Source organism: Athene noctua, chromosome Z, assembly GCF_965140245.1.
Source record: "Athene noctua chromosome Z, bAthNoc1.hap1.1, whole genome shotgun sequence".
In the NCBI taxonomy this organism is placed as follows: Eukaryota; Metazoa; Chordata; class Aves; order Strigiformes; family Strigidae; genus Athene; species Athene noctua.
In genome coordinates, this window is record NC_134077.1 from 16,923,890 (window position 1) to 16,951,568 (window position 27,679).

The 27,679-nt window shown below is 40.5% G+C and overlaps 1 protein-coding gene across 3 annotated transcripts; it reads left to right on the forward strand.

Annotated features, from left to right (window-relative positions):
• On the forward strand, positions 1-27,642 carry NIM1K (NIM1 serine/threonine protein kinase). Of its 3 annotated transcripts, none has more exons than XM_074933043.1 (4): positions 1-224; positions 18,478-19,632; positions 24,612-24,895; positions 26,896-27,642. In XM_074933043.1, exons 2-4 carry the CDS (start codon positions 19,341-19,343, stop codon positions 27,640-27,642), a joined length of 1,323 nt encoding a protein of 440 aa, XP_074789144.1. In that variant the 5' UTR covers positions 1-224; positions 18,478-19,340. The 3 variants fall into 3 exon arrangements, with proteins under 3 accessions (XP_074789144.1, XP_074789143.1, XP_074789145.1); XM_074933042.1 differs by lacking the exon at positions 1-224 and adding an exon at positions 17,863-18,332; XM_074933044.1 differs by lacking the exon at positions 1-224 and adding an exon at positions 18,052-18,332 and having other exon boundaries at positions 24,627-24,895.
• The last annotated feature ends 37 nt before the right edge of the window (positions 27,643-27,679 follow it).

Below are 27,679 nucleotides of genomic sequence, written 5' to 3' on the forward strand. Positions count from 1 at the left end.
GCCCCGCCGCCGCTCCCGAGGGCAGGCGAGGGCCGCGGTGGGCAGCAGTCCCGTCCGCGCCGCGGCGGGGGAGCGAGGCGGGAAATGGCGGGCCGCCTGGCGGGAGCAAATGGCGGGCGGCGGGCAGGGGCCGCCGTCCGGGGCTGGTCCGCTGGGCGGCGGGAAGGGACGGCGAGGGCCTGCGGAGCCGGGGCCGGAGGCGGCGGGAGGCAGCCGGCTTTCAGGTACCTGCTCCTCAGCGCAGCCGCGTCCGGCAGCCTTGGCCGGGGGTCGGCGGGGCTGCGGGGAGGCTCCCGCCGAGGTGGACGAGCCTCCCCTCCAGCCTCTGCTTGTGCTGCTGGAGGAGTTTTAATAATTCCAGTAATACTCCGTCGCTCCTGTTTTAATTCGTACGTCGATCTGCCTAGAGAAAGCATGCTAGCTAAAAGGGATTATTTCTCCCGGTAAAGCTACTGACATAACGTCCCACATTTTTCTCGTTCTGACTTTTCTTCAAAATACTCTAAACAAAATAAAGTGTAAAACGTTCCAGTTGCAGCTCTACCCTGTGCCGGGCCGCGGGACAGGAGCCGGGGGTCCCACCCGCGGCGCAGGGGTCGAGGGTCGGAGGAGCTCTCACTGCTCGAGCGGCGGTGCCAGTGCCCGTGGGTTTTAAGTTACTTAAATGACGATTATTTGAGACACACGCGTATTGTATCTGATGCCCTCCTCTAATGCTGGGGCTAACTGGAGCCTAAGCAAAAATATTTTCAGTCTAACAAATCCCATATTGTGTTTAACGTACAAAATATATGACTAATTCCATGGAATGAGCAAGGACATGCTTCACTGTTTTCTGGGTTGGGTTATTATTCCTTAAATAGTGTAACCTGTTCATATAGCTTTAGAGCGGCTGGAACAGTTACTGTCAAACGTGTAACAGTGGGCGTCACAAGAAACTTGTTGGTTTGGGATATTCTTGTTTAAGGATGTAGACTGACATTTCAGTTGATTCACACCAAATAGGTTTGTTGACATCGTGGTGCACATGTTTTACAACGTATTCAGATTGTCCCCTGCAACAGTTCAGGAGGAAAACTAAAAACCAGTAGTCATTTTCAGGGAGAGAAGGGTGTTTGTGCATATGTGTAAAAAAAAAAACAACACCCAAACAAACCAAAAAAACCCACCCCACAAAAAAAAAACCAACCACCCAACCTGTACTTAAAAAGATCATTCTATGTAAAAGGATTCTAAATTACATATGTAGTTTGGGGGTTTTTTGCACTGGGTAATTTATTTTAAAATATTTACTGAGATCTAAAGCAGTTCCAGGGGCTGAGCAATCCCATGGCTGTAAATGAGTGAATAATTTGGTGCAGATACAAGGACCTCAGGATTTTAGTTAGTCCTAAGCAGTTGGTCTGTTTGGAAATTAGGAACTAAAGATACCTGAATATGCTGGGTTTACTATTCTTACAGTTACTTGTTTGGGATCTTCTGTGAGTGCTGCTTTAAAAATTGCAGCTTCTGGGGTATTTAAAAAAATGTTGTCCAGCTGTGGGGTCCTTAGCTTTATCATTTGAAGATACTCAAAATCGTTTTGTAAACTAACACAGATTCTACACTATTGTAAATATAAATAGTTCATTATAATACATTCTGATCTAGTGACTCTGTTTTGAAGGCAGTTAAGTTGCACTGGAAAAGAAATCAGTTGCTCATGTTGTAGCCACATTACCATAGACTGATCAATTAGCCCTTTGCTAAAAAGGATTTTTCTCTGGATCCTGTAGGTTGAACTTAATGGGAGGATTTTCTGGACTCCACTGCTGGGGAAATTAGATGCTTTCTGGAATGGAGCTATTGCAAATTCCCACTCCATGCGATATGGAGCGCTGACGCTAGCAGATACGGCATTGCAGCAGCTGTAGTACTTCACCTAGAATATGTTTGCCTAGGTACATATTCAGAAGGTGCTCTTTGTGGGGAGATCTGGAGATTTTGCTCTTTTTTTTGGAGGTGAAGTTACACTGAGGTGGGGAACATAACAAATGAGAGAACATTAATTTGAACCATCCTGACAAGTGATGGGATTAGTTCCTTACAGGTAGAAACACCACACAACTTTTATGTGGCCAGTCTTGGCCTCCAGTATTATTCCAGAGCCTGAGAAGTCAGGAGTAGTTGTTTTTTTCTTCCTGATTTTTACTTCAAGGCAGGGAATAAACTTCAACCTTTGAAACTCTTGGCTAACACTGAGAAAACCTCCAACATGGCTTTTCTGTGTATTTGGAAAAAAAGACAGTTCTCTTTTAGGACACTTGGCAAATGTTAATTAACTCAACCTCTGACTGTTCCTGTAACGTAGGTAAATGGCTTTTCTTTTCTTTTTTTCTTTTTTTTTTTTTCCCCCTCTACTTTATTATGGTTACACAGAGCAAATAATTCTGCAGGTTGGCAGTAGTGGAACTGAAAACACTGTCCAGCTTCCTGACTTCCTTGCCTAAACTAAAACCAAAGAGTCTTATCCTCATTGCAAGGAAAATAAGTTATTGAAAAAGATAACTCCAAAATAGAAATCACTGTGTCTCTTACTTGAAATATGAGAGGGCTCTGTCTAATGTGGGAAGCATGGTGTAGTAGTCACTTTATTTTAAAATATTGTTATAAAATAAATGCATATTTGCATACTCAACACCCTGGAAAATTAATTTGTATAAATTATACATTTCAGATAACATCCAAGGATGTTTCATTGCTTCCAGCATTCATTCATAAACTGAGCCTCTCTTTTCTTCTGTTTGTGAATTGGTATTTTAAACTGCAGAGTTTAGAGATGATACCAGTCTAGATACCTGTGATGAAATCACTGTAAGTATGTCTGTGCTACTGATAAAGCTTGTTAATGCTGCATGGAGACAGATCTGCTTGGAGAGGATTAGTAGGATACATTTTCTGCTGGTTGTCATGACAACCATAAATCCATGCAGCTGTACAGTGGTGTGTTAATCTGTTCAATTTAATCCAGTTTCCAAATTAGATCATCAATACTGAGCTGCTAGATAACAGCTGGTTTAAAAAAAAAAACAACAGTGCCTGGAGTCCAACCGATGCACCTCCAATCTTCTAGGAAAGACACAGCGTTCAATCATGGAGCAATTTGTTGCTGTAATAGCAGTGTATGACTTGGCTCAGTGTTTCAAGCCCGGTATTTGCCAGGTGTTTATAATAAATCATTGTTCTCAGTCTAAATTATTGTGTCATTAATGTTTTAGAGATCGTATCAAAAGTTTAAGGACTCTTTAGTCCCTCATTAAGATAATCTGGTATTACACTGTGCAACAATGAATGCTGATACTATCATGACTTTTAAAGATTTTGTTGCAAAATAAGAAAGTATTTAATCTGGAAGTAAATTAGAAAACGTGAGTATTCTCTGACACATACTTGAAAATTCATCTGGCACTGAACATTTCAGAACTTGTTTGAATTGATCCTTAGTTACAGATCCCTCTTTTATTATTTTGCAATTACCATGTTACTATATTCATAGTTTTTCCTGGAGTTTGCTGAGATGTACTCGTGAAATTCAGTGTTTACAAAAGCTGTAATGAAGTCAAGGTAACCAGGCCCAGTTCATGTGTGTAAGGTGGCCTCTTTGAGATGCTGCATTTGTGTAAATGGACAGCCATCTCCTCCACAATAGGGCCATATATAATGCTGTTTTCTGTACAACACAATGGAAACAATCAACTTTTTTGACTCCTGCAGGAAGTGATTGCACTGGTGGCTGTCTTCTCTGCCCTGTTAGGCCACCATGAATTGAGTTAATTTTGGGCTAGAGGGATAGCATGAAACTGAGCTAATAGGTACAGAGGGAGAGTTCACCAGTGCTTCTCATTTTGGTTTCATTTTTATACATGACAGAGTTGTGTAAGCTGTTTTTTCTTATTGGTTACAGGTTTCACAGAACCCTCATTTAGAAACTTGGTTTTGCAGAATTCAAGTTGCAGAATCTCAGACAGGTCATTCCTACGTCTGATTGATATTCAGAAGAAAAAAAAAAAAATAAAAAAGGCACTGTAGAATTAAGCCTGGGGCTCTGCTCTTAGATAGAGCTCCACTTCTCTGGCCAAGCATGGCATAACTGCGCTGAAGAAGAGCTGATTGCTTACCAGCATCACTAAATGATGGTTTAAATTATTTTAAAATTATTTAAAATGAGTATTCAGTGTTTAAATTCCAATGGCTCATTTCTGATGGCGTTTAATACAGAAGTATTGCTTTTCAAAATGCAATGAAACAAATAAAGAGGAGCAGGAATGAACATTAGGAAGCAGTTTATATGCTTGCTGCCCAGCCTGGTGATAAACCCTGACAGTCCTCTCTCTTTCCACCTCTGTGACTTTCCCTGGGTGTCACGCTGCAGTGTGTATGGGTGGCTTGGGCAGCTCTCTCCAGGCTCCTGAGGCTGCCTCTGTAGACAGCTCTTTCCACTGTGTTTGCCTACAGTGTTTGCTTCACCCACAAAGTGTACAGCTGTCACTGATCTCATACCCATGTTAATTTTATTAATTCATTATTAAATGTAAAATATTTTTATCAATTTTTATTTTGTTGACCTTAAGCATAAGAAAACATTCTTGATGAAGTACTTATTATAGATCTGTAGAATGCCAAAAACCTTCTGCTATCAGCCATTGAAAGCATGTCAGGTTTTCATCTGTAACTTGCTCTTGCTGATGATTTTTTGTCCTTATAGTTTATACCTTCATGCCAAAATAGTATGGGGTTTTTTTACAAACAGATTGTCCATCATTTTGCTCCCAACTCTCCTGCACCATATGGTGGAAATTCCTCTTAGTTTTACGGCTGTGCCCTTGGGCTGGGAGTGGTGCCTGGAATGCTCTGAGGTGAGGCTCAGTCTGTGGATGCCTCCTTAGATCCGTCACCCCGGTAGCTGCCTGGCACCGCGAGGCCGTGGGCCACTCCCTGCAGCACCCAGGCCTGTGTTTGCTCTCCCAGCACCACTATGCAAGTCCAGGATAGGATTTAGCTCTACAGTTTCATCATTTGGGTATTTTATATGTCAAAAAATAGTTATTGCTTCTGTGTCATCACTGTTTCCATCTGGATGCTGGTAGGCTGTGAAATGTTGTAGGCCCCCCAGGGGCCTGCACTTATAATGACAGGTTTTCTTCATTGTAACGTAGTTAGAAATATCTATTCCTTAGGCAACTATTTATGACTCAGTTAAAGTGGTGCTTCTCTTGGAGCACAGTATTTATTGATGATTTAGATACTTTTTATATTTTCAAAGTGTTAGTATTCTCTACATACTTGTTGAAAGAAAAACATTCTATGTTTTTCTTCTATATAACTGGTTGACACTTGGAAATATCCTGAGTGTGCTACTGTAAGCGATTGCCCCTACCCCAGCTTAAGTCAGAGAGGGAGGTGGAGGGTGCGAAGCAATGAGATTGTGCAACGTTTTCTTCTTAAATTCTGGTTTCTAGATTTACAGGACCTTAGTTTTTTCTTTCTAAGAATGGAGTGGAAGGAGGAAACACTTCTCAGTTGTTTTAATCCTCTGCCTGTAGCTCTGATGTGAATTTCTCATGTTTTTTACTAGAGAGTATTTTTGGGAACAAAAGTATTTAAAAAGTTCTAGTAGTCTGGAAGATATAAATGTTGATTTGTGAACACAGTGTCAGCTGCTGTTTCATATTTTCCAATTAGGAGCTTCTCATTGGTGTTACCTTCATAAAGACCATCATTATCAAGACAGCAAAGTGCAAGATTGTAGGTGCTCATAATGTGTGCAGGTTGTCTGGATAAAGAGCTAAAGCTTCAGAGCGAATGGCATCTGCTGTACTTGCTTCTTGTTTAGGCCTCTACTGTACAAATATATCCCCTCTTGAAAAACACAGCCTTAGGATGAGCCAGGCAGTAAATCTCTTGAGCATTACTTATTCTCAGCAGTGCACAAGGCTGTTTGAGCTACCAAAGAGCATGCCACAGGGGCCATGGGGACTTGAGTTTTCCAGGAATGATCAGCCATTTGGAGTGTCATGTGTTCTGCTCTTGTGAAGAGCTGCCTGGAAAAGATGTAAGTCATTTACCAACAGCTCGCTCCTTGCCTCATAGTCCCTCTCTTGTTTATGTGTGGATGCATTGCCCAGCTACACCACCACACTAAACACAAACACTGCAGACCTTTGTGGCTGTATCTGTTGTATTTTTCTGCTTGGAAAGAGTCACATTCAGGTAGGCTTACTTTACCTGTGCTGCTGCAGCAAGGGGAGAGGGCAGCTGCACTCTTGTCCTTAAGGACTTGTGTTTATCACTGGAACTGCATTCCTGCAGGTATCATCTAGAGACTGGGAGTGCACATGGAGGGCTCCCCTGAGGCTGGGGACATTCACCACATCTTGAAAAATGCTTAGATTCTAACAGGATCCGATTTTTTTAAAAATCAGGAAAGAGTTTCAGAAGTATTGCTAATGCAAAATATCAGCTCTTCTACAGTATATTAATGACCGATTTTTATCTTAATTTGAAGTGTAATCAGCTCTATTTGGTGGAGGGGATTTCTCTTGACAGCAGTTCAGTTGTAATTAACATTGACAACTTCTTGCATCAGTAATTAAGATGTTTAAAAGTATTTTATTTCAAAGCCTTCTTGTTTATTCTTCCCTGAGGTTTTTTGTGCTTTGTTTTTATTTGGGTTTTTTTAAACCCCAGTGCTTTTTTCTGTCCCTGACCCCTTTTGGCTACTTGATGCCACTTGAAACAGCTGATATCTTGCTAACTAGAAAAAAAAACATGTGAGTTTCCCTTCAGAATCAAAGTGCTGGAACATCCGTTAGACCTGTGTTTGGCCGCTTTCCCAAATGCAGATTACATTATCCTCTTTGCTGCTCTGGGTCTCTAGTGACCCAGGATTTGATGACCTCCTGAAGACATATCTGGCAGAAAAACAAAAGCTTGAAGTTAAGAAATACCTGGAAACTAGCCTTACACTTAACATGAAAATGTAGTCATCAGGCAAAATATGTTGAATACATATGGGAATATAGATCAGAGTTGCCAAGACTTCTGTATTCAATGGTCAGAACAAACGCATTGTAATGAGGCTTAATTCTTGCTAAACATCACATTACTTCATTTGGGTATCCTGCATAAAGCTATTCCCATAGTCTTGATACCAAGAAACTATTTTTTTTAACTTTTACTCACGTGAGAGGGTGATAGTCTGGTACATAAATTTTATTTTTCTCTGTTCAGTCTGATCTGATGACTTCTTAGTAATAAAAGCATTTGTATGGCTGAATGAGTACGTTATTTTGGATGTGCTGTGCTGCACTGGGCTGCCCACAGTGACAGCAGTATTTAGCTGGAAAGTGCTGCAACTGTTAGCTCTACAACATTTGGGAGTGAATGGGAGAAGCTGTTTCCATTGACCTCCATGCCATGCTTTGCTCTCTTCAGGCAGGTGAGGAACAAGCACTGACAGTTATCTCAGGAGTGAAAAGCCAGTGGTAACAGTAGAGGGTGCTTAGATGGTGGTCAGAGCCAACATGGGAAGAGAAATTCCAGCAACTTCCAGTTCTCTGGTGATTAGTGGTTTTCCTTGGATATTGCACATGTGAGTCTGTGGTGGCCATCTGCCTACAAGTTGTGTCTATGTGATAGACATATTGTAAGATTTAGTTGAATTTGGGACCCAAAGGATGTGAAATGGAAATGTTGAATTCAGGGCTGAAGTACAGGGGAAGAAAGCTAAGCAATAACCCTTGCATCTGACCCCACTTTTGTTTTGCTGGTTCCATTGAAGGAGCATGCGTTTCTCTGACATGTGTCCACACAGTAAGAAAGACTTTCCTCTGATTTAATGTAACTGTTCAGGTCACCTTAGAGCCAAGTGTAATTATCTGAAAATGTGAAAAGAAATGCTGAGAAAAGTTTAAAGTCAAAGCAAGTTTTGGAGAATGCCTTCAGTATGTCTGGTCTTCGAAGTCTTGCAGACTCAACAACAATCTTGATGTTGTGACTGTTAGTTTACACAAAATGGTGCTACAGAAGAGCCTGGTTTCTGACTGCTGCGGCTTAAAAATGAGAATTAATTCCTTGCTCATATCAGAGTTTTATTCCACCAGAGACCTGAGGTTCAGCTGGTAGATACTGAGATATAGGATAGTTCCACAGAAATTTTATCTTTCAGAAGTGCTTTGTGAAGATTCCCTAAATTTGGCAGCTTTAGCACTGGGAGTTCACTTTTGGTTTTGGTGTCTGCTAGTCCTCCCAACAGTAAATACAACATAGCATATGTAAATTACTTCAGTACTGTGAAAAGGCGCTGTCTGCCAAGGCCTCCTGAATTTTAAAGCTGATTTGGACTCTGATCCTGTTTGTATTTATAGGCAAGTTTTACATCTGCTACTGCAATTTTCATATGTGTAAGATGTTCTGCTAATAGAGGGATTAACAAATGTGTCTCAGTACAGAAGGGATATGGAGATGTTCAAAAAATGTGTTTTATCTGAATCTTGAGTGCAAACACTAGGTCATCTGGTGAAACCACTTGAGGAAGGATGAAAAAATGCCTCTATTTTCAATATTTTTTCTGTCTTCCTTGAATTAGTATGTCAGAAACTAAAATTAAAAAATCTAAGTTACTCTGAGACAATAACTGAAAGAAAATTGTGTTACAACTGGAACTCTCATATGGGCTGAAGGAAGAGAACTCAGCTTCATGAGGCCATATTAGAAGTTCTAATATAAATGTTTTTAATCTGCTTCAATAGTATTACAGAACTTTTCAAAATAAGATCAAAATTCTGTCTTTAATTTAGTGTTGTGGTACAAGAAATTCAGAACTGGAAAATGTATTGCCAAGACTCCTCTACATGATGAGAAATTCCACACTGGTAATAAAATAGAAAAGGTGAACAGATTCCATTTTCATTAGAAATGAAACTTCATCATTGCATCTCAACCATCAAGGTCACAGTCTGGTTCCTCCAGCAATCTTTCAAGTTCAGCTCCCACAGCTTATGAAACTTTGTGGTCATCTGTGTCTCTGTTTTAGGCATACAGTAACAGCTCACTAAAGCCATTGGCTTAACCTGTTTACTTCTCAAAAGAAAACTGTACATACAAGCAGTAATTTTGTGCATTTGTTTGTTATAATGGAAAAATATGAGAAACACCTTAAAGGAATATCAGGAGTATCATCATCAGGGGTGGTAAGCAGGAACTGTGACATTGCCTGGAGTGAACAGTAAGTTAGTCTATGTGCACATCTAATTTTATTTTCTTTTCATGAATGAGAGCACAGCATGGAAGGAGGGGTTGTCTTTTTGCATTGCTTTTGGTTTAACAATGCCCACAAATGGCATAAATGTTCAATTTTGTTCTGGAGTTCTATGTGAAGAGTGCAGAGGGTGCAGGATATAGGCTTGATGCTGGCTTTGAGATGGGAGCAGGCTTTCAGAATAATGGTTCTCTGTTTTTAATGCTGAGTACTATGATGATCGCTGTGGTAAATGACTATATCATTGGTTTTTGAGTGGTTAGTGATATCCCCACGTTTAAAAATGAGAGACCAACATGGATTAAGTTCTTTCTTCCAGTAAACAGAGCTGAGAAACTGTTCATTCATGCCAACCAAATGATTTAGAAGTTATGAGAATGTCTTTCCAGTCCTGTTGAGTTCTGCCTGTTGTCACCAGATTAAGTGGTGTGATTATCTGGGTTTGAGTATTAATTTTATGAAGACGATGGAAGAGACATGCATTTTCTTTCTTTTTCTCTCTCACCTAGTGCTGTGGCACTTAGAAATGGTGCTGCTGTGGAGAGACAGGAAGGCAAATATTGTTGATGAAGGTTCAGTCAGAGACCAAGATTTGGAGGAGTCAGAAGAACCTCTTAATCTTTACATTAGAGGCTGAACAGCTTAGTGCCAGCAAAGCAGGCAGTTCCAGCTCAAGGCACTGTTCACTGTGGTACGTCATCAGGCAAAATTAAAGATGGCGTTGTGTCTATTCTGAGCTGCTTGCTGGAGAATGACTTCCAATACACCTCTTTAGGAGCAGATCGTGAGTCTGCTTCCCAAAAGGTTCCAGACTTTTAATGGAACATGCTTTCTAGACTTAGGATATAGGAGATCAAACAGGTTAGAGTCCCCTCTTCGCTGTAAATACTGCTATCTGTTACTGCAAATACTACAACTCTTTGCATGTCTTAACTTCCAGACCTGTTTTCTGCTATTGCTTTGTAGTGCTAAAACGATGTAATGTTATCTGTAAACTGCTGTGAAGAATTAAAGGTTTTGGTCCTGAGTTTACAGTTCTTCATCATACACTTTTTTAATAATCAGGATGTTGGAAGGATGTTCTCCTCAAGAAAAGAGTTGTCATCATGCCTTTGAGCTCAGAGGCAATGCATCTATCATGTGGGAACTTGGCCTTTTATTGCCAGAGGCTCTGGCCATGTGCAGGCTGCCACCCTGTCCAGCACCTGACCGAGTTTGCCCTGAGAGAATGTGACCTGGATTGCCAGCTGCACTTTGTTCCGATTTCAGGGCATTTCTTGTCTCGTTTCGTCTTGTTGGTCTCATGGTGTTAGCATGCTCAGTCTGGAAAATCTGAACAGGCTGTTCTCTGTATCTCTTTTTCCCATTTTCCTCTATTCACAAAAGCTGTCCTAGAAACCTTATCAGGTCTTATAATTTTATATTTTTAAATGTGCAGTCATTTGAACTGCAAGTGACACTGTCATGTGTGTTGTCTTTAGTATTATACAAAAGTATCATTATGGTTTTAAAGCCAGCTCTTTTTTCCTCAATATGTTTTCCTGTGAACATATGATTTCATGTGCATACCACTTAAACAGCAGTTACATTCTTAAGTGCCTTGACAAAACCCCCACCCAATAGATTTTCTGGTTTCCTTATAATGACAAATGGAAGAAGATCTGTTGTATTCAAGCAATTATCACTGTTAAAGTAGTACAGACTCTTCTAATATTTTGACTCTCTACATTTTCTTTCTCTTTTCATTTTCTTAAACACTAATTATGAGCTTGGTCCACTAATCATTTTCCTGTTGGTTTTTTCCCTCTTCACAAAGCGAAATGAAACTAGAGAGTTTTTTCCCTTTCACTGAGTTCTGCTGCACTCAGACAGCTGCCTTTTCCTGTGCTGATAGAAGGCAGTTCTGTTGATAGAAAGGGGTTATAACAAAGCAGTTGTTGATAGAAAGGGGTAGAACATTACGCAAATCCAGGATAGATTAGTCAGTGAAGGAAATGCTAGAAGCATTATATTGTCATCTATTTAAAAATAGATTGCTATTTAGTCTAATATTAATAGCTTATAAATTCTCCTCTGTGTCTGTGTCCTCAAATGCATTTCTGGTTTCTAATCTGAAATTCTCCTGCAGATTTCTTCAAGGAGGAAATTGAGGGAAGGTGAGGGGAACTGAAGTATCTTACCCATAGACTTTTGCATAAATTTGGGATTTTGGATCATGTGATGTGAATGGTGGTTCTGAAAGTATAAATGCCACATAACTGTCTGCATGTTTGCAGGGAAGATTACAATTTAAAGATGTTCTAAAATTGGTTTATTCTCTACTTCTGCATATCTTGGCTTTTTGCTTCATTAATGAACCTATGCTTCTTGAAACCATGGAACATAATTTGTATCTGTGTAATACCATAGAGTTGGACTTATTCTTAATTTCCATTTTTGAAAGTGCGTCAAAAACTGATCCCCAAACTTGAACACTGAATGTGTTATTTTGTTAAAATGTTAACGAGTATCATCTGTCTTAGCTTTTGAATTGGTTTGTGGTCTTCCGTGTGGTAAATTTTACAACCTTTTGTATGACAGTTCAAATGCCACATGATCCATATTTGGCACTTCCAAAAATCTTTGGAACAACAATTCCTTTTCCAGTGGATTTAATTAGAAAAATTAAATGGAAAAAACAGTGACTGTTTTCCTAATGCTGCTGAATACTCAGATTTACACTATTGTCTCTAATGGAACACAGTTTATTTAAGTCTTCAGTTTGACAAAAAAAAAAAATAGTCTGTATTCCAGGGAAGATACTCAACAAATCTCAATGAGATCAGCTAATGAAATTAAATACTAGCCAAATTTAATAACATTAATATTCATTCAAGTCAGGACAGCTTTTGCTGTTCAAATGTGATATGAAAAGCAGGATGGTTTTAGGGATTTGGACCATAGCAACTTTTTAGCATGACCCAGACTTTCAGTGGATCATGAGCAAGCTGTGTATTGCTTGGACCTCTGAAGTGTTCCTCTTCCACACTTTCCCAGCCAGAGGAGTATTTGTCTATGCCTGTTCTCAAACACTTGACAGCCTTCCTTGCCCTCAAACCTTGGCTTCCCTGCTGATCCTTGCAGCAGGACAAGGCAGTTGCCTAAACATGTTGGGGTACAGACTCCTCGGCATACACTACTGTATGTGTATATTTGGTTTGAGAGACAATATTATGAACTTTTCAGGGTTCCAAAACCAGACAGGTTTAAGAGAAAAAAAAAAAAAAAGCAAGCTTATTTTAGTAGGATGCATATCAAAGCATTTAGTTGCAATACTGAAGACAAGGTTGCAAAATAAGAGTAAAATCTAGAGTTGTGCTCTATCTTGAGTTAATATCCCTCACTTAGGATCCTTAATGTGTGCCGCAGCAGCTGTAGCTGAGAAAACAGTTCAATTCACAGCCGGCTGTCTTGAATGTTGCTTGCTGCCATTATACTGTTTCTCTGGATCCCAGTTTCAAAAATACCTGTCCTAATTTAACTTCTGTTCTTACTCCAGTGGAAGGGAAGTCTTTAACGGGCAACATTTCTTTGATATGCAGAGATTAATAACTTATGGTCTGTAGGATGTCAAATAAAATCAGATCGCTTCCTGCTAAGCTTCTTGCCAAGTCTTGAAGACTTACTATGCATTAAGCAGTTTCCAGAGGTTAGTTGAAGCTTCGGCGATTCTGGTAAGCTTATGCTTATTCCCCTACATGGCTCTGTGCCTGCAAAGGTCGAGGAGGACATATGGATGGCAGATCTGGTAGGGTTTCTCAGTACATGGTATCCAAATACAGGTTCAGAGGCAGGAGCTGGTGTGAGTAGCGGGTGGTCTGCATGGTGAGAGGACCACGTTGGTCTGAGAAGGCAGCATGCTCATATATTCTTAGAGAAATACAGCTGGGACTGTTTTCTATTTCAGTGTTATTTTCTGATGGGTTCTAGAGATTTCCAATCTAATTGTCTATTAGATAAACAGTACAAATACATGTCTTTCTATCTAGATTTTTTCCTCTAAATGTTCTAAAAGTCCTCAGTACTGCAGTCAGTTTGGGACATTTTAATTGGCAAGGACAGAGCACTTTCAGTGACACTTTCAGGGGATAGTTCTTCAGCATTTGTAAAATCAAGCAGACAGTCTTTATGGCATCGCTCTGTTTCTGCATGGCTCCTGCTGTTTTTATGTGGTTATTGTACGTCTACATGTACACCTTCTTTTAGTCAAGCTCAGGAATATAATTATTGTAAAGTGGCTCATTAATGCCAATTCAGGATAAATCTCGAGTGTCACAGACATTACTCAAAAAAATAGAAATGCCAGGCAGTATAAAGTACATTTCAAAGCGCAGTGCAGGATTTATAACTTTCCAAACACATCCCTGGAAAATAATAACAACTGCTTATCTTCTGCCCAGATCCATTTAAAATTTTCCTTATGAATACTTAACCTTTTACTACTCAGTGATTTTGAAGAGTACATAAATATTGATGCAGCTAAAGTTGATTGCCTTGTAAGAGGTAACCAGAGTTACTTGTTTTTGCTAGGGCCCATCTAAGAAGTAATGGGAATAGTGAAAGAAAACTGATAGACAATAGAACATTTTCTATTTTCTTCTGCATGGAAACACATTTCATGTTTCTCTTTCCTGCAAATAATGGCAGGGTGATTTTATTGCAGGCCATCTGCTTAGCAATGTACATCTGCCTAAATATACAGTCATTTTGTTAAAATGAGCAAAGACTAATTTCCTGTCCTAATTTCAGTGGGACTCAAAGTATTGCCTACTTCTTGTACTATCACTTGCTTTTTTGAGAGAATTTATTTTCTTTTTACTGAAAGCCTATGAGTCAAATTATTTTTTAGTGAAGTAATTGAATTAGATGCAAATTTTGTCCTGTCATTTGAAAGGCTAATAAAGACATTGTTGGATCTCTGTTTCATGGAAGCTGGTTTTACCTTGGAATAACAATTCTGAGGCAAATTGACCAATTTGCATTATTTCTCAGAAGAAAATAAAGAAGACTGGCCAGGTTAAAGTTTTGAGAGGATAAATTTTATTTCAAAATACAGTCAGACTTCAAATTAATTGCTCCCATGTATTTCAAAGACCTGGGAAATCAATGGCTTCTATTAATTAATTCTTTTTTTGTCTTTGCTTTTAATGCAAGTTTCTGTGTAATTCAAAGACTCATTAATCCTCTAGCTGTTTTTATCATGCAATACTGCAAAAGGATGAAAGGGATTTTTTTCCCCATATTTTAGTTTCTACTTCACAGGTCATAATGTATTAGTTTAGTATAGTTTGTATTATGTTGATTGTTGTGCATTTATTTTCTTTTCAATATACCCCATACAATCTGCAGACCATGGATTTGATGTTAGACTTCACCGGCTGGGCTGTACCCAACCTGTTTTGGTGTCAGCTCAGCTGGGATTGGGGGGGTTGCATCTCAATGCTGAGGGTCTGTGCAGCCTGTCTTCCTTGATGCTCTAGTCCAAGAGTTTATTCCAGTCCATCAGCAGATAACACTTGAGATGGAAAGGTGAGTCTGTGCTACACCCTGATACCAGTGTCGCATGAACTGGCTGTCAGTAGCCCTGCAGGACTGCTCTGAGCTGCTGCTGTCTCGCAGATGCTGGCACAGGTATTGCCTGGCAGAGGAGAGTGTGTATACTGGCCCAGCCTGATGGCCTGTCTACCAGGTGGCTCTCTGTGAGCCAACCTGTAGTGCTCCCTGGACACAGCCAGTGACTGCCTATTGGAGATCACAGGGAGATCTTCTAGGGATGGATCACAGATTAGGGCACACCTGTAGGGTTTTCCTCTATTTCTTCTCACTGTTCTTGGCAAGAAGAAAGTTGGACGAAATGAATGTGGGAGCTTGCTTGGATCTATAATCTTCTGCCACAGTGGCCTGTGCTAGGTGGTGTTCTCCATGCTCCCACCTGTCTCCGGTCAGCAGTTCTGGGAGCCGGCTGGTCAGGTGAGATCCTTGCGCGAGAGCTCATCTTCCATTAGAGAAACATCCATGTTTGTCTTCAGGGGTCCATCACAGCCATCAACCCAAAAGATGAGGATTTCAGTCCTTCTGATGAGGTTGTGGGGGACATTTCATCAAGCATCCACATGTATTCTGCTTCAGTATGCAGGGCTCGGGCTTATTAAACTTCTAAACAGGTTGCAAAGTCCATTGTCTTCTCCTCTTAGTTACAATTGTAGAATAAGCTGTGGGTTAGCATGTTCCAGGGTGGGAGTTTTTTGGTTGGCTTTTTTTCCTTTTTACATCAAGGTTTCTTATTTTGTTGGTTTGGCATCAGCATGTAGACTAGGCCTTTTGTTGTGGTGAAGGATCAGCACAATTTGTTACCTCCTCCTGCTTCCCCTCTTGGTGCCTTGGCCATCCAGTGAGGTTTTGCAAGTGATGAAGCTATTGAAGGTGTTGGTACTGTTTCATCAAGTAATGTGCAGCATGAAAAATAATAGAGTCCATGATCTTTAATAGTATTTTTTCATTAGCCTTCCTTCACTTTGTTGTCTTGGAGGTAGTCTTGCATCTGTGGCCTAAGATGTGCATAGAGGACAGCAGAGTGCTTTGACTTGACTCTAGTTGATGTGCTGGCACAGCTTGTCACCCCATGTCCTCACATTGTTGTATGGCAGCACTGGGAGGTTCATGGAAGAGGTGAAGGTGACTGCCCTTCAGGTGCTGTGTCAGACCATCAGAAGATCTGCTGTTGCAGTGTGACCCATATTTGGTCACTTACATGTTAGTACCATTGTGCCTTGTTGCAACCTAAAATGTGCTAAATGAGGTGATGGATGGAGTGAGCACTGTAACTCACTAAAATGCATGTTACAGTCGTTGTCTTACAATATTGTGTCATATATCTTGTATTAAACAAATAGGCTTCATTTAACTGAAAAAGTAAATACAGCTTATGTATAGTCTGTTGTAGAGGGCCTGGCCCTCTTTTCACTGTCCTAAACAACTCTTATTTCCAGCTGGTACAATGCCCGTGTGGTTGTGCTTGCATGGTTATAAGTGTGTGTACAATGTTTTATATTGCCTTGGCCAGGGATACTGCAATGTGTTAATATTCTGCGTCTGGAAAAACAATGTCATATCTTAGGCAGGGACACTTATAAGGTTAGGAATGATGTTGATCATGTCTGTTTCTCATCAAACAATAATTGGCAAACTGAATGCTATGCTAACTAACAGTAGTATTTCTGGGATGCTCTGAAATGGGTGGCATGTGGGCCTGGACAGGGAGCTCAAGTTGTTTCTGGAGGCTCTCCACAGTCAATGCTGAGCATTTCCTCCTACTTGAGTTGGGAACATACAAGTCTGTGTTCAGCCTGTAATTGTGTGTTTTGAATCTTTTTTTTTTTTTTTTTTTTTTAACAACTCATAAAAAACTCTGGGCTGTGTATTTTATATAGTCCCCCTGGTTTCTGGCATTCACAGAAATAACACTGAGAGCACTTCTTACTCAAATCCAAAAAAAGTGCACATGGCAAACTTTGAACATTGATTTCCTTCAGCCACAACAGCCATACACTCAACCAGTATTACTTGAGCAAAAGTACAAAAGAGGAGCTAGTACTTTCCCTGCATCAATAAACATGGTGTGTGGCTGCACAGGAGACCTTTTGTGTCATGTTCGGTCTCTGGTACTTGTGGTTTGGTCTTATGGACTATTCCGCTGGACTCTCATCTTTTATAAAATATAGGTCTTCTAAACATGGGAGTATACTAGATTGTTGGTATTTTCTTGTCATAACTGAATTTTCTAAGCTATGGTTAAACAAAGGGTCAGTAGTTTTTCTTACAGATGACAGGTTAAAATAGAGAACAACTGTGGGCCAGGATTCAGGCAATCCTGCAAGAAATCTTCCTTTCCCCAAAGGCAGAAGGAGAACAGAGAATGTAAGGTTTAGGTGGGGTTTTGGTTTGCTTGGGGATGGGGCATCCTTCCTCACAGATTTTTCTTCCTTGGTATCAAGTAATAAAGTTAGAGGGAATGTTTGATGCTAAGTAAGGCTGGTTTGATGGGAAAATACTGAAGACTTGTTCAGTTGCCACTCAGTCTCTCCTCTACTAACAAAATTTCAGGATTTGGCCAATAGTTGTTGCACACATACAGTATTTGTCAGGGATTTGATTCTATTTAGATCCAGAGAATAAGATATGATAATTTATTATTATTTTACACTTTTTCTCTGAACATGAAAACAGCCTTTTTCTTCAAACAGGAGTAAAACAAAAAGAGTAACGAGAGTTCAAAGGTGTCAAGGGACAAGTACATTCTCCCTCTGCTCCAGTTATAAACTGTGTCAGCTCTAAGTTTGCAGCACGCACAGTAAGAAGCATCTCTGGCTTGGAGAACTGACAGGGAGAAGTGACGGTCCCTCTTGTACGTGGCCGCAACACAGTGAGGTGAAGCAACTTGCAAAATCACTCACATGTGTCTCAGGGCAAGGAGCAGCTGCACAGAGGCTGGGTCTGTCACTTTGTCCTCTCTGTAGAAGCAGCCAAGCGCTTCCATGCCACTCCAATTCCCATTTAATGAAATTGTCACCAGTTGCCTTTTCTTTGCCCTTATGTGGTGCCTTTGGCCTCTCCTTCTCTTGGTCATGCAGGAGAGTGGGGTTTAGAGGGCAACTTCACCTGGCAGTGTCATATGCCCTCTTCTAGTGCAGCACCTTAGGTGACTGTCTGCCTTCCCTAAGCTCCAGGCATTGAGTTACTGGTCTAATTCTCTCCCTCTCAGTCTGGTGAATCTACACAACGGGAGGGAGGTGTCTCCCGCGTTCATCAGTCGGGTGGTGCTGCAGGCTGAGAGCAGGGGAGGTGAACGTTGCCGCTGCCTGTGCTACCTCAGAGCTTTCCTGCCCAGCTCACTACACTCAGGCATGTGGCTGCATGATTAGCAGTTGCTGATCAACTATTTTTCAAGGTTAAAGAAGAAAGGTAAAGAAGAAAAAAATGCCATACTGCTTTAAAGGTAAGTGATTGCTTGTGTATTTAGAATAAGGACTTCTTCGTCTGCGCTGCCAAACTGATGAAATGGTATGTGGTGTGCTGTCATTTAAAGAAGTGTGTGGCTGTTATGTAAAGGTTTTAATTACTTTCTTCATCTGTCTGCTTAGGAACACCATGCGTCTGGCAAAATTTTGAGAAGGCTCAAGGCGTTAAAGAAAGCTCATCTAAATAAAGGAGGGTTAACGTGACATTGCAGTTACTTAATCCTGTATTGTCCTGCCATGTGACTGCAGGGATACTGAGGCGCAGTGTTTCTTTTGCCTGGTGCACAGATTATGCTTTTCCTGTCGTCTTCCAGGATCAGTTGCTTTGCTAAACCTGTCATGAGGAGGAAACAGAGGAGCCACAAACTTTTTACAGGAAGGCTTCAAGGCACAGTGACATTTCCAAGGCACAGTGACAAGCTCACAGGCTGAAGAACGAATCAAAGGCAAACCCTACGTTCAGCTCTTGGACTGATACCAGAATCAAGGAGAGCTACGCTCTTTAAGTCAGCTATTCAAAATGAACTGGAAGCATCTGGATTTATTCAGAGTAGTTAATCAGCTATTTGTTTAACCTTTATCTATCCAGTTAGTTTTCAAAGCAGCAAGCTAAAACCTGAAAATTCCTGTCAAATGTTTTGCATGTGTCAAATGTAGTGCACAGACTGTGAGCAACTCACTGCTTTCTTGCACAATGTTTACAGTTTTAATTGCAAAGCCTCTTCTACCTTGTAGATGAAAATCCTGACATACTAAATCTGTGAGTGAGAGATGGATGCAAACAGTTTCCAGTTTTAGCTCTGATTTTGAACAAAACTGCAATATGTAGGTACGTAATTTCCAAACTAATCTTTGGACTTTCAGTAAGCCATTTTTGCTAAATTTGTGACAGTGTCCATTATGTATAGGACTGCATATTCATACCAAATTATTTCATTTAAACTCCTTATTGGGACATAAATGGGGAAGTGACTACCCTGTAGACTATGACAACAGAATATGTGAATGGAGGAAGTCTTGGAAAACACCGTTATTCCAAGTGGCATCGTGAGGACAGCAGAGAAGACAATGGGCACCCGGAGTGCTGTGAAGGAGATGAAGAGAACAGGCAGCACAGGCTGACCCCGTTTGAGAAACTAATGCAGGATATGTCCCAGAATGAAAAAGTGGTGAAAGAATTAACCCTGGGAAAGAGAATTGGCTTTTACCGAGTCAGAGGAGAAATAGGAAGTGGGAATTTCTCTCAAGTGAAGCTTGGAATTCATTCCCTAATCAAAGGTAGGCACTGCTGTGTGGGTCACCTGCATGTTGAGTACCCTAGTTCTGTAGGTATACAAATTGCCCTCTTTGGGAAGAAAGATGCTGTGTGAACCTTAAATACACATATAGTTTGTATGTGTCATCTTTTTGTTGAGTGAATCTATAGGTCACAGATAAATGCTAAGGTTTGGATTAGGCTTTAAAGAAACCAAAAACATTTTCTCTAGATGCCAGCTATTACAAGAAAAGTTAATCTCTGCACTTCATTGAGTTAACACGCCTCATCCCATGGCTCAGACACTCCACCCTTTGAAGCACGGTGTTGTGCCTCCGCTCCAACTACTCATCCTGTCCATCTGCCCTCTTCCCTGCCCAGCTCATGGACTGCAGGGCTATAGGTAGTGAACCCCCAGGGCAGCCTGGCTAGGCATGTACCTGACCACAGACAGGCTTGGCAAGGCTTCCTTTGATTCATCACAAATTTTACTAGTATGGACAAAGCTTTTATCTGGTCACAGTAATTTTGGTGAGAAATTTTATGTCTGCTTTAATCATTCATTTGCAGGTGGTTCATTACTGTAAAATGCTGGGACAGGGCTATAGGTGTGGGCTGAGAAGATGCAGGGAAACAAGCTCTGGTACAGCCAACCTGGGGTTTGTCAATTGTTTTTTTAAGTACAGAAAAGCACCCTCTATGCTGCTTCTAGGAAGAAGTAGAAAGGCTAGGTAACTGCAGTGACCACTTCAGTTATAGGTATAACTCACTTCAGTTATAGGTATAACTAAGAACTTCATCTGTCTTGTTTCTTCTTCTACTTCTGACTGACAGTAATAGAAGCTGTTCTTGTCCTTCAGGGATGACTCGTTTTCTCCACATCTTTGTACACTACTATCTTGGTTTTATCTCATAGTCTTTCCAGTTTGATTGACTCTCCTTCCCTCCATCATCTTACAGGTGAGAGAATGAGGCACGCCCCAAAGCCTTCATGCTGTTATTACTTGTGGTTGTTTTCTCTAACCACCTCTTTCAGCTCGGACTGCAGAGATGTGAAAGCTCACATTTATCCCTCATGTGCAGCAGTTTGTGCACTGGGAATGAAAGTGTGGAACTGATGGTATTTATTTTTTCCAAATTTAAGCTTGCTCATTCCTAAGGGTTGCTTTAACTGCGTGTGGATTTTTTGGTTTTGCTTGTTGCAGAAAAGCATCTCTGTTCTTCTTGGCCCACAACTTATTCTTCTTCTGTTCTTCTATTTCTTCCAGACAAAACTGTCTTGAGCTTACTGAGGAAGTGCTGCTCCTGTACTGGGACAGGAGGAATACTAATGAAAGGAGGTTATAAATTTGATCTGGATTAACTTTTTATCTGTTTAACTTCAGAGACAGGTTGCTTTAGCATTTGAATAGAGCTGACTGAAAAATTTGAACTTCAGTGAATACAGTAAGCTTGGACAAACTAGGTACCAAAACCATACATTTTTATCTTGAAAAGGTTCTTTTTCAACAGAAATCTCTCAAACTATTTTTCTTTGTTTTGTTAGTAGCTTTTTTGGTTAAAATTTCACTGGGCAAGGAGTTAATTTCTCAGTACTAAGTTTGCACCTGTCTTGATGAAGGATAAATTTCTTCTGACTCATCTCTGCCTGTGAGCTTATCTGCCCTCATAAAATACACTGTGTGGACAGGAGAACAGGAACACGCATATACACCGCGACCACCCACAAAAAGGATTCTGTTTTTTCCAGTAGATGCACTGTGTTGTGTTGGTAATGAAGTGGTGTTTCTGCATAGTGCTAATGAGTACAAGTCTTTTTGCTGATTATATAAATACAAAGGCCTCATTATTAATGCTGGTTATGTCCCTGTGGTAGGGGGAAGTGTATGGGTTTGGGGCTGTTCAGCTCTTCAGTTATTCTCATAGTGTTAAGTTCTAAGTATGGTCTTTCTCCTCCCATGTCACATCTGTTCTTTACTAAGATGGCTTTTTTTAACAATTACATGTGTGTGCTGTTCTGTAGCCCTTCTGATCTGTTGCAGCAGGGTACCTGAAAAAAGTTTTCTAGAGGGAGAGAGGAAAAAACTGCAGGATCATACTGGATGAAGAACCTTGTTTATCTCACAGGGTCTATCTTGGTTGCTTAGAGGATGCAGGAAAATCTTCGATGCTATGATAAATATTGGGTTATCCTGGAGCATTGCCCACTTTATTAACCTGAATGTTGGCAGAGATTTTCTCCAGAAGCCTGTGGAGTAGCTTGCTAAGGACTGTTAGGTTCCTAAGCTCTGTGTAACCTTTATTTTACATACCTTCCAGCTGACAAATGTAGTGTGAAAAGACAGCTGAATAGATGCAATTAAGAGCATCCAAAATTTACAGCTAGTAAAAAGCCAGTCTAGTGCCAAACATCAATTGGAAAGGCAGGAATGTCCAGGCACCTAGTTTGCTTTTTTTGAAGCAATTTTAACTTGCTTCTGTTTGTATTTTGTTTCCTTTTGCCATCATAGTATACACCACTTCTTCCTGAAATTATTTCTCAACCTTTTCCTAACTTCTCTTATTAAGATTTCAGCTAGCTTTTTTCAAACCTCAACATACACTGTGTATAGTCAATCAAAACCTCTTGCTACTCAGTCTTAATGTTTTGGTAAATAAGCTGCCAGCTAAAAATGTCCTTCCCTCCAGCACTGCTGCCATGCAAGGGTAATACAGGATTTCTAAAGCAAGCATTTTTTGGAAGCAGAGGGAATGAGTTTAAAAAAGAAAGGGAGGGGGTGAGGTTTTTTATACTTTAGGTGGGCTGGTTTTTGCATATCATGCATATGTAACTATAATGATGTAGATTTAAAGGTCCTCAGTCCTGATTTATGGTGGTGTGTGAACAGGAGTGGGGCCTTCAATTCTAAACTTTTTTTTTCCCCCTTTCCTTTTAAAACTTTGCAGGGAAACTGACCCAGAGGAATTGTGAATTCAAGCAAAAGGAAAGGGAAGGAATTTAACCTAGAAGATATTTTTTTTAAAGCCCAAATGCTCCCAACTTTTATGAATCAAGATGTAACAATGCAATTACATAGTTAAGATTGTAAGAATTGTTATCCCTATAGTATCTAAGCATTTAGTTGTGCAAATGCTACCTGCTGCGAGCTGATGTTCTTTTTTCCTCTTGGTTTAGGTGATCAGTACTCTACCAATGTGACAAGGGTTTTAGTCTTTCATCCCTAGGTCAGCAGATCTTTTCCAGGATCGGTGTCTGTGCTGTTACCATTTAATAGCTGCATTTCCTCCCAATTCACCATGCCACCATCAGCACCACACAGGAGTAGGTACCTGCTTTCCTAAGGGGCTCACTAGAAAGCATGGAGCAGGTCAGAGGGAAGCAGCGTGGGGAAGACTGACCTCTACTCAGCACGGGCTCCTTCTGAAAATAGGCACATCAAAGGATAATTCAGCACCTTTCACAAGAATCACATTTGCTTGGAGTATCTGCTGCAATTTAGCAGGGAAATCAACTTATGCACATATGTTACTAAGAAAGGTAAACATACCAAACATGGAGTTTTTTTGGTCTGTGCAGATAGATGCATATGTATCCTTAACACTTCCTTTAGAGATGTTGAAATACTAGAGTTAAATAACTTTATAATATTAAGTAAAAATATTTTGAATGCTTTTATACCAGAAGACATGTACAAATGTGACAGCCTTCTCACTCTTCTCTTAAAGCAACAAGTAAACAATACTTTTAAAATTTAAAAAAAGTTTTTTTCTGAAAGACTTCAAGAAAGTGGTTAATTGTTAAGAACTCTCTGAATGTTTGACTAAGATATTCTTGGGGAAAATACCTTCTTCCCAGGAATAAACTGTTACTTTTATTGCTGTGATCCAGTTTAATTCTACTGTCCTGACAAGGTATACAAAGCCACTGTAAACCTATTTTAACCAGACTAATCCTTCAAATACCAGCTGTATTCAAGAGAGTAAAGACAAAAGCCATAACCTACCAATTAATACAGAAACACAAGGGCAACTGTCATTGACCTATTCATACTGCTCTGAGCTACCCTGGAGATATGGTGCAGCTGCAGAAGTGTACCTGTGTTTTGTGGCCCTTGGTTTCACTGTAGATATGCTCCAGAAACATGTAGAACTTAACAGCAGCTTTACATTACCAGGACAGTGCAAGACAGCTAGATTTGCTGTGTTACAGAATCCCTGCAACTTATTCCACTGGGTTTTTTTTCCCTTCCTCAGAATAAAATCTGTGTGTGATGTGGATTCATGGTGCACTGTGGCATACAGACGTAAAAATGTACTTTTCCTGTATTCTGTACAGTACCAAGAACTACTCACACATGCACATGTTTGAAAAACTGGCACAGCTATCCTGAGGAAGACAAACCTCTACAACACAGATGTTAGTCACTGAGAGTTTGTCAGTGTATGGAATAAGAAGTGACATATGAGTTCTGTATGTTGCACCAACTTAAAAGCACCTCTTCATTATAAACTTGCAGGGTTGTAGCCAGAGCTCCTAAATTACCCCTAAGTTTGTCTGTCTGCTCTGAAACAAAGCACTTAATTTTGGCCACTCCATTAGTCTGCAAGTACCAGGCTCTGGCCTAGCTCATCTAAAGAGCACTAAGCTAACAGAAAGAAAAAGTGCAGAGTTTCTTTACCAGCATTAGACACTGAAAGCAGATGCTGCAGCTGTAGCCATCCGACATGTTATTAGCCTGGCAGCAGCAAAGCACGCTAAGACAGCAGGTGATTTGATTAGCTCTTGCAATACTCTACCAGCATTTAGCTACCTCAGCAGTGTGTAGGATGCCATAGATGGAAAGGGGCATGGGTGTGTGTGAAAGATGGCTGGGTTTAATAGGCCTCTGCAGCTTAGCTCGTACTGATCAGAGGTGAAATTTTATTGCACTTCTATGGCCAAGCATTGTTATAAGTAAATAGTATTACCATTTGTACCTGTGGCATTGACAGCATGGAAAAGTGTTTCTTTTTTCAGAGAAAGTTGCAATTAAGATTTTGGACAAGACGAAGCTAGACCGGAAGACTCAACGTTTGCTATCTCGTGAGATATCCAACATGGAAAAACTGCACCACCCAAATATCATCAGACTATATGAAGTGGTAGAAACACTCTCAAAACTGCACTTGGTGATGGAGTATGCTGGAGGTGGAGAGCTCTTCACTAAAATCAGTACAGAAGGGAAGCTGCTAGAAGCAGAATGTAAAATAATCTTCTCCCAGATTGTGTCAGCTGTGAAGCACATGGTAAGTTGCTCTTCTTTCACAGGCACATTGCCCGTCACTACTCTAGCAGATTTTGTGGATGTATCTTTTGGTTTTCAACTAGTAGGTTTACTGTTACCAGGATTTCGAGCCCACATTTCTGAAGAGCAAAACAGCTACAGAAGAGCTGTCTTACAGGGTATCTGAGAAAGATTTCACATCCACCTCGAGTTACTGCCTCTCTGTTGACAGCTTTTGGGAGGAGACTGAACTGGGAGCACCTGATGGGTGGAACCATCCATTCAGCAACAGCATTCTCCTGGCTGCTTTAAGTTGTTGTAGGCACCACCTAACAAAGCTTAATTTCTTCCCTCCAGCTATTTCAAAACGGGATCAGTCACTCTTCCGCTAGAAGAAAGTGTTCCAAAGAAGAGACTTATTAGGTGTTGCAAACATCCAGCTTGCTTATTAATAAACATGGGAGACTGGCACTTAAGACAGTTAATTCCTGGTCCTTGCTTTGGTGCAAATCTGTGAAGTTAACACCCAGCAAGTCACTTCCCCTTGCCTAGTCTTCAGTATCTGGATTTAGGATGATGCTATTTGTGTAGAGCCCAAAGCATCTCATAAAGGCAGAAGAGGGATAATTAACTATTTCAGCATCATCTTCTCTGAACCTTGCACAGTAACTACAGCTACTTCAGACAACAGCATAAAAACATGGGAAGGCTGTTCTGCAAGCTTGAGAAGTAGTTATTTGCTAAGCTTGGCTCAGGGTGCCCTCGGGTGGCTCACATTCTCCTGCCACCTAACAGCCTCAGGCAAAGTCAAAAGCAAGGGTGCTGTTCCCAGGTCAAACCTGTAGAAACCACATTACAAACTGCTGGTGGCATATATAAACAGTGTGCATTTTTTATATATTTTGACAAAATGATCATATGTCCTGTAACTGATGGATGAGCTTCAACATCTTTTCCATAGGACAGGTACTCTGCAGCTACTGGAACTTACTTTACATTTCAGGATCCCATCTATTTCTTAGCATTAAATCAGACTACAAAACTGATCAACCTCTTCACTTGTACACACAGACTTCTGCAAAACATTTTACTTTTGTCATCAAATCCAGGTTACTTAAATCCCATCTCACTGCTGCCAGTCCATAACAAGGACAGAACATCCCTGCCTGTTATCAGCAGCAGTTCAAAAATCTTAGGATGCCAAAGGGTTTCCTTATTGCCTCCAGATACTGCACCTTGTCACTTCAAACGGTAGGGCAGAGAGTGCTCTAACACCTCCATGCCTCCTAGTTATTTCAAAGATGAAGCTAAACCCTTACCTAAACAAGACCTGTACATCGCCACTAAGCAGAGCGAATTAATTTTCAGTCCTTGGCTACTACTGCCATTTCCAAAGGAAAAAAGTACAAGGTACACCGTATTTTAGACTTCTAAAACTAGAAGACACCATTGAACTTGGTGTCCTGCAACAACACAGTGTACCATGAATCTGTGGTCCTTTTCTCCTGCCACCACAAGATCTTCATAGGATATTAGATCACACAACAGAACTGAAGTAACTTTCTTAATTTAGCTGTGATTATGTTCACTTGGTGAACTAAACACTTTAAATCCACAAGCTTACAGTATCTACAAAAATGGAATTAGTTAAAATTATTTTTGTTACTTAAATCATTACAGAAATGTAGTAACTGCAAAAGCAAGTGTTCTAAACCCTGAAAAAACAGATTTTGCACATGAAGATATCTAGTCTTGTAGGATTCACCACCATGCTATCACAAATCTGCTTCATGAAAATAGCTGCTATTCTTAAAAAAAAAAGCATTCTTTTCCCCATCTTCTCCACCTACTGTATTAGGTTTTTATCAGTAGAGAATTGTTTAATTTTTATTGCAATACTTATCTCTGACTTTGTCCAAGATAACTCCTTTCTCCTGTGTGGCAGTTAATCGATGGTAAGAGCTAGACACTGGAGAATTGCCTATGAACAAGCTAATACCAATTTTTCCTCTTGTTCTACAGCATGAGAATAATATCATTCACCGGGACTTGAAGGCAGAAAACGTCTTCTACACCAGTAACACTTGTGTTAAGGTGGGGGACTTTGGATTCAGCACAATAAGCAGAAGAGATGAAACTTTAAATACTTTCTGTGGCTCTCCTCCTTATGCTGCCCCTGAACTCTTCCGAGATGAAAAGTACGTTGGCATTTATGTAGACATCTGGGCCCTGGGAATCCTGTTATACTTTATGACGACAGGTATCATGCCATTTCGGGCAGATACAGTGGCCAAACTGAAAAAGTGCATTCTTGAAGGGACATACAGTTTGCCTCCCTGCCTCTCAGAAACTTGCCAGAAACTGATAAAAGGAGTCCTTCAGCCAGTACCAACCGAACGATATTCTGTCAAACTTATTATGAACAGTGAATGGATGCAAGGAATACAGTACCCCAGACCTTTACAGCCATTTAAACTGGATCCAAAGTATTTATCAGACATCACTACACTCAAAGAGGAAGAAATCGAAGTGAAGAATATTCTGGAAGATCTGGGAATCACAGAAGAGCACATTCAAAATAACCAGGGAAGAGACACACGCAGCTCAATAACAGGGGTCTACAGAATTGTTTTGCACAAAGTACAGAAGAAAAGGGCACTTGAATGTGTTCCTATCACGTCCCACCCAGACCCCAAAGAAGACATGAGGAGAGGAATCCATTCTTACAGCGGGATGAAGCACGCATCCAAGCTGTGTTCTATTTTATAAATTGCACTGCAGGCTGTATACTCGGCACATTTAACAA